Source organism: Rutidosis leptorrhynchoides, chromosome 1 (genome assembly GCF_046630445.1).
Source record: "Rutidosis leptorrhynchoides isolate AG116_Rl617_1_P2 chromosome 1, CSIRO_AGI_Rlap_v1, whole genome shotgun sequence".
Classification (NCBI taxonomy): Eukaryota; Viridiplantae; Streptophyta; class Magnoliopsida; order Asterales; family Asteraceae; genus Rutidosis; species Rutidosis leptorrhynchoides.
This window is the reverse complement of record NC_092333.1, coordinates 26,089,812-26,097,846: the sequence shown is the minus strand read 5'-3', so window position 1 is coordinate 26,097,846 and position 8,035 is coordinate 26,089,812. Positions and strand designations below refer to the sequence as shown.

The 8,035-nt window shown below is 32.6% G+C and overlaps 1 protein-coding gene across 1 annotated transcript; it reads left to right on the top strand.

Moving 5' to 3' along the window:
- The first annotated feature begins 6,247 nt into the window (after nucleotides 1–6,247).
- LOC139857914 (thaumatin-like protein 1) lies at nucleotides 6,248–7,364 on the top strand. The gene is made up of 2 exons (XM_071846767.1): nucleotides 6,248–6,940; nucleotides 7,154–7,364. The coding sequence occupies exons 1-2, from the start codon at nucleotides 6,258–6,260 to the stop codon at nucleotides 7,362–7,364; spliced, it is 894 nt and encodes a 297-aa protein (XP_071702868.1). The 5' UTR covers nucleotides 6,248–6,257.
- The last annotated feature ends 671 nt before the right edge of the window (nucleotides 7,365–8,035 follow it).

Genomic DNA, 8,035 nt, shown 5'->3' with positions numbered 1-8,035 from the left:
TGAATTGGTTGATTCATTCTAGTGACACTGCTTTCGGAGCTTAGGTGAAACTCCATATCGGAATAGATGTCGGAGTCTGAGGAATTCGAACTGGTTGAGGGATTCATCTCGTAAGATCAGATGAAGGATTTTCGATAAGAAATAGATTATAGGATGTAGATTAGTACCCTGCAATACATAATTTACATATGGATATATAATACTAAAATTCCATAAGTTACGGAGGAATCTACGGAAGCTATCAGGCAAAGGTAACAATAACAGATACGCTAAGATATGAATTTATCTATACACTATCTATGCAATAGAGGCAGTAAGACGTGTCTAGACTAAGAATGATAAGCAAGTGATTCCCTAAGAATGATAAGTAGGAAATTTTTGACACGAAATGATAAGCAAAACTTTTGACATGCAGACACGGTCGAAGTCCAGACTCACTAATGCATCTAAAAAACTATCAGTTAGACACACTAATGCAAGACCTAGTTCGCTAAGACCACCGCTCTGATACCACACTCTCAAACCATCGTCAACCACCCTCTTCCATTCTTGAACCACTACCTTTATAAACTCATAACCATCACCAACTTCATTCTAATATATTTATATATATACATGTACGAGACATATATGTTTCCAACCTCAAACTGACACCATCCCATCGGCCAACCACCACACCACCGTCGCACCACCATCACAGCCACCTGCTGCCTAATTGAAATCACCATATGAAACTTACCTGTTTTCTGTTTTAATTCGAAAACCCACAGCCGGTTAACATCTCAAACCCCCAAGGACACCACCACTTCTTATAACACTAAAATCACCACCTTGTTATTACAATCTACTCAAAACCCATTAAACCATCACCATCTTCAAACCCTTTTATTTTTGTATCTTCGTTGTCTGTTTGCAAAACACCACAATAAACCTACCCATCATCAACCCATCGAGCACCACTACAACCGTTAACTATTGTTGCGTTATTTTCCTTGATTACACCACTGTAACCTACCCTAAAATCACCACCAAAAACCTCTAGAATTGTCACTGTATTACTGCTATATCTGATGCAGTTCAAGCGAAGAAATAAGAAGATGAAACTGTTTTTGCTGCTGTTTGAATCTGTGATGATACGGTAAAGAATAATGATGACGTGATGTGAGGAGGATTCAAGAAAGGATGATGATGAAACTTGAATGATGAAGATGGAAGGAAGACGATAAAAAGTACAGATGAAGTGATGATTAAACGAAAACAGGAAATTCCTACTTCTACGCTGCTATTTTTTTTCTTAGATTTTTTTTTCTGTTTCGAACTCGGCAGCATTTTCTTCCTGATTAAACAGCTTTGTCATCATCTGTTTGATGTTGCTGTCGATTAAAAAGAAAAGGATACAGAGTCACACGCCTAGGATTCTTTTTTTTTTTAGGTTTAATTATTTATAATATTATCGTTATACTTGTTATGGTTGGGGGATGTCGACAGAACCTAACAAAATACAAGTTAGGCTTTTAACTTGGGCTTAGAAACTGCATTTGGGCCGCCACCTTGTTTTGGACCGAAGACTTGACGTTTCAGTTGGGCCGTGATCCAATTATCGTTTCAGTTGGGCTGTGCTACTGTTCGAAAATTGCTGGTTCCTGTTTCTTGTCGATCCACATACATGAATCAAATACTTCCCTTAATGCATGATGGTGAGGACTTGATGTTAGAAAATGATGATAATGGTATAAGTTATGATGATGATACAATTTTAATGGTGACGACTTAATGATATGATAAAATGATTACATGATATGGATCGTGATACATAGATAATGATGAAACCCGTTGAAAAAAATTAAGATGTTGATGATAGACAATCATGATGATGAGATATTTAGGATATAAAAGATGATTAGGTTATGATATGATTCATGCTCACAATATTGATGATGACTGTGAAATAATTATTAGATGATGATCATGGTGATGATCAATCATGATTTCGGTTATGATAATGATGGGTGGTGAAAATGAGAATGGATGTCGTGTATTATGATGATGGATGATTCAAAGATGATGAAGATGATGACTAAAGAAGATGATTAATAGTATGTTTAATGATGATTATGATGACATGAGATGAATCATGTTGATGATGTTAAATGACGAGAGTGATGATGAAAATATGATAGTGGAATGAAGCTTAGTGATGATGATCACGATGTCAGGATGATGATGATGATGATAAAGCTGTGATGAGTGAAGAGATGATGATTCTGTGATAATGTTAAATAAAGATAACAATGATGGTTATGATGTTAGATGATACATGAAATCATAACGATGATGACAAACGAATACATGATGATGACGAGTGTTGATTATGATTATGATCACGTTGATGGTGATTATGAAGACGAGGATAACGAATAACGAATTAAATATAATGATACACAAAATAATAAGACGATGTAGCATGGTGATGATTATGATTCGTTAATGATATGTGAAATGACAATAATAATAAATATGGTTAAGGATGTTATCGGGTTAGCGGGACGTCGCGGGTTCAAACCCAGACTTGGGCATTTTTTTAGGATTACTTCTTTGAGGTAGTTTACTTATTACTCATTTTTATTATTATTTTTATTATTATTATTATTATTATTATTATTATTATTATTATTATTATTATTATTATTATTATTATTATTATTGTTATTATTATTATTGTTAGATTTATTATTATTATTAATAAAATTATATCATAATTATTAGTATTATCGTTAAACGTTATTAGTATTATCATTACAAACAATTTTTATTATTAGTACTATCTTTATCATTTATATTAAAATTATCATTATTATTATTATTAGAATTATCATAATTTTTATCATAATTAGTATTATTTTTATCATAATTACTATTATTATTATTAATATATCAAATGAAGATTTTTTATATATAAAAATATATTTATGACATGAAACCTATCATATTAATACTTTTGTAATAAATGTTAATTGTCTATATAAAGATAAATATATCTAATTAAGTTATTAATAAAATACATGATATAAAATAACAAATAAAATCACTAATAATATATATAGTTGTTCGATTACCATTACATGTATTAATATACATGATTGAATAATAGGTTCGTGAATCCAAGGCCAACCCTACACTATGTTCAATGTTGATATATGTATTTTTACTACAAAATAAATTAGGTGAGTTCATTTGATTCCCTTTTTACTCTTTACATTTTTGGGACTGAGAATAAATGCTCTACTTTTACAACTGCTTTATTAAATATTTTTTAAATACATTTTGAACTGCGAATACATGAAATGCTTTTATAAATGTTTGACGAGATAGACACAAGCAAAACATTGCCACCATTGAATTATGTGGACGTGATAATTGCCACAATTGATATGAATATTTTTTCCCTGATTATTATTGCTTGGTAACCTAAGAATTAGGGAACATCACTAATTTTGAGAATTAGTGCACGCCTAATTGACGCGAATCCTAAAGGTAGCTACCGAGTTTAACACCCCCACCCAGAATGTTCACTAGACGGAAGGGCTAGTGGGCGTGGTGTTCAGTACTTCGAAGTTTATATGATTATTATACAGACGAGATGTTCTGTTTTGGGGATATTATTATGCGCATTATATGTTAAGGTCGGTTACCAAGCCAAGCTATGAAAGCAATGAAAAGTGAATGTTTTGTATCGAGAGAATGATTTTATACACAGGTTATGTGTATGTTATTTTTGTGCACAAAATATGTGTACGGTTACTAAGATTTATGAAAGATGATTTCGTACACGAGAAAGGTGTACTGTATTTAAAAGATATCGCATGTACATTACAGGTGGGTATAGGATTCGGGCCCATTTGTACCATGCAGGATTTAAATCTTGTGGTCTATCAAAATGATGAATTTTATTGTTTTATGATAAACTTATGAACTCACCAACCTTTTGGTTGACACTTGAAAGCATGTTTATTCTCAGGTATGAAAGAAATCTTCCGATGTGCATTTGCACATTTTAAAGACATTACTTGGAGTCGATCATCGCAATGGGACCAGATGTTGGTGACTTCGTCCAGATGGATTAGGACGGGGTATGACAACAAAGGAGTACCATAAAAGATCGGTATTATTTACGTGTGGAGAACTAAACTAAAAAGAATTCCCGTTCTTGTTGAATTGGATAAAAGAGGTATCGATTTAGACTCCATTCTTTGCCCCCTTTGCACGTCAGACTCTGAATCTGTTGAGCATATCACGACCCAATGCCCTTGTGTGTTAAACCTATGGCATCATTTCTTTACATGGTGGAACACTCCTCCTGTCAACAACTTTTCGCTTGACCAGAGCTTCGATGACTCGTTCCCTTACAATGATTTATCCACAATGGGCAAAGTTATATGGCAATGTGCCAAATGGGTTTGTAGTTATCACATTTGGAAAGCGAGGAACAATCTCATTTTCAAAGGAGAAGCTTGGAACGCGGCCAATATCCTATCAAATATTCAATTGATAAGTTTCGGGTGGATTTCTAAAAGACTAAAAAAAAGCTTCGTTGGATTGGAATCAATGGTTGATCAACCCGGGGTTTTATATTCTATCGACAAACACTAGAACTGGAATTGGCTAATTAATCTCCATACTCTTCGCTTGTTTTGTATTTTCAAAGTTGTATATATATTCGTGTTCTTTAGTTTTTGTTTTTTCGGTTCGCTTCCTTTGACTGCACTTTGCAGGCTTGGAGGTGTTACCTTTTGGCATTGTATCTCTCGATGTATCGTTTGTGGTTTTATTATGAAATGTAATGCTTGTTTTTATAAAAAAAAAAAAAAAAAAAAAAAAAAGTGTTAGTATTTAGTTATTTACTCTGCCTTTTAAATAAATTTAGCTATGACAAAAGTCAATAAAAGAATGAGTTAACTTCCAAGTAATTCAGTAACAAATAATTCAGTAACAAATGAACGCCATCCTCGTAAAGGTGATCATACAAAAAACTTAGTAGCCAACTTTTCCAAAGTTAGACTCGCCTTTACACCTTCAATTCTCCAATCCCCATCCTTATATTCTCTATTTCCCATTATTATGTATTTTTATTCATTTATTTATTTTTAATTTACACCATACATACAAATCTTTTACTTAACTCTAATCGTACGGAAAAAATGTTTAATCCACAAACGCACATCAAATATATTTTTATTTATTATTATGCACAAAATAACAAATTATTAGTCTATTTGTTGTTGTTGTTGTTGTTGTTATAGAGAAATATTAATCTTAAAATCGTCAGATTTTCTAATTAGTTTTTTCTTGCTCAACATGTTAAACTTGACCTACAATTAAAACACATTCTAAAAATCAATTACTTACTCTTTAGGTAAACTTGACTTCTAAGTTTAACTTGATCTCCAAACTAATTTAATGTTATTTCCTTTTTTATTCCCGTTCTTAACACAAATCCCAATACTTACCACCCTATATAACATAAGTTTCTCCATCTCTCAATTAACACCATATTCTTTGCGTTTCACTATCTCAAACCTACCCCAAACCTTCGTTCTTGTAAATTCAAGTCAATCAAATCGCACATTACGATAGTACCTATAACGAATTCATAAGTGACATACCACACGGTGCAGCGATTTAAAGAACGCTCTCCAACAGGAAGTTTTTGAAAGATCTCATCAACTTGGCATATTTACAACTTTTTAATGGCACGAGACTCGTTTGTTTCTCGTTATTTATACGCAACCTTCTTTTTCTTGGTGATTTGCAAAGGTAATATTTTCCGCATTTGGTGATAACATAAGGTTCCAGTCATATAAAATTTCTTAATTTGAATGGTTTGAGAAAATTACTTATCATAGATAAAATATTCGGATTTAAAACTTGTATTCATCTGTTGAATGAGGAGTATTCAATTAGCTAGTTTTTATAAACTTCGACAATTTTGTTTTAAAAAACTTTGTCTATTTAGATTTTTTAGCATATTATAAGTACGTTTAAAAGGAAGATAGTATAAGTTAGGTACTTAGGTGAAATTTTTTGAATAAGATTGTATAATTATAATTATAATTATAATTATAATTATAATTATAATTATAATTATAATTATAATTATAATTATAATTATTATAATATTAATAATTAATAATTAATAATTATATTCTAAAGTTTGGTGCTAATTAGTTCCATTTAATTAATTTGTATATTCAGGTACAATGGGAAGTACATTCACGTTCAAAAACAGATGTGACTACAATGTGTGGCCGGGGATATTGTCAAGTGCAGGTAGCACCCCATTAGATAGCACCGGGTTCGAACTTAGCCCGGGTGAGTCACGATCCTTTCAAGCCACACCGGGTTGGTCGGGTCGGTTTTGGGGTAGAACCGGCTGCACTTTCGATCCAAACGGTCAAGGAAGTTGTGCAACCGGCGACTGTGGGTCCAATCAAATATCATGCAATGGGGCCGGTGCAACCCCACCTGCAACCTTAGCCGAGTTCACAATCGGGTCAGGTTCAGGGTCAGGATCAAACGGACTAGACTTTTATGACGTCAGCTTAGTGGATGGATATAACTTACCTATGGCAGTTGATGCTAGTGGTGGGACAGGAGCGTGTGATACAACTGGATGTGTGACCGATTTGAACCGAATTTGCCCGGCCGAGTTACGGGTTGGAAACGGGCAGGCTTGCAAAAGTGCATGTGAGGCTTTTGGGAACCCGGAATATTGTTGTAGCGGGTCATTTGGATCACCCGATACTTGTCGCCCATCGGTCTATTCTGAAATCTTTAAATCGGCATGCCCTGAATCGTATAGCTACGCTTACGATGATGCTACGAGTACTTTTACGTGTACGGGCGCAGATTATACAGTTACATTTTGTCCTGGTTCAACAAGGTAAAATTAATAAACATATACTACCTTCATATCAATTTAACTGTTCAATTATAGATAAAATAATTACGTATAAGTTCATTTATTTACATCTATAGTTGGTGCATGTAAGACAAAAACTAAGTAAAGATAGATATAATAAAACTTTAATTTAAATAAAGTTTAAAATATAATGATGTTTTATAACATGTTTTTTTCTCATTGTTTGATTTTCAGCCAAAAATCATCGTCAGTACCAGCATCGGGAACAACCGGAACAACGACCAATGCTCCACCAATTATTCTTAGAGAGCCGGAAACTGCAAACGATCCAAACAGGTCATCGTGGTTGCCAACTTTAGCCATGGGAGGATCGTCAAGACGAATTTCAACTAATGTAGTTAGAGTGACTCTAATTTCATTTATTATATATTTCTTCCAACTATGAGAAAACAGTTTTTTGAACGAGATGTAATTATATGAGCAAATTTGTATATACTAGAGTATTTAGTGATTACATCATTTATTTTTCATTTAAAACAAAAGTAATTTTGTCTTTGTTCTTTGTCTCGAGTATACGATTTCATCTTTTAAAGTTTAAATGATTTATCTTAATTTTATTTCATCGGTTGTCATATGTATATAGATATATTTCCCCCCATTGCATGATAATAATTCTTCATATTTGTAATTAGTGTTATAATAACTTATTAAAACTATAGCCAAAAAGCAAAGTAAATGTGGACATACATATACATATGCATAAATCCTATGATTATACACAACTAAATAAATAAATATAATATGTTTAATTATCGTTTGAAATTCATTGATTTCCAACAGATATAAAAAGATACAATAACACCCAATCACACGTGTGTTTTTAGCAATTAACATTAATCTTTGGCCTAATAGGTGATAACTTCATAAAAAAAAAAATTTACGGTAGTTTGGTGAATATTGATGCTATAAAGCGGAAAATTATTCTCATGATCGGTCACTTGAAAATATGAAACGTATGATTTAAACTAAATTCTTTTATGAAGCACATGCAATGCACAAAACCGTATCATTAGATTTACTAGTCGAAAGGTTTATGATGATAATAAGGACTTTATG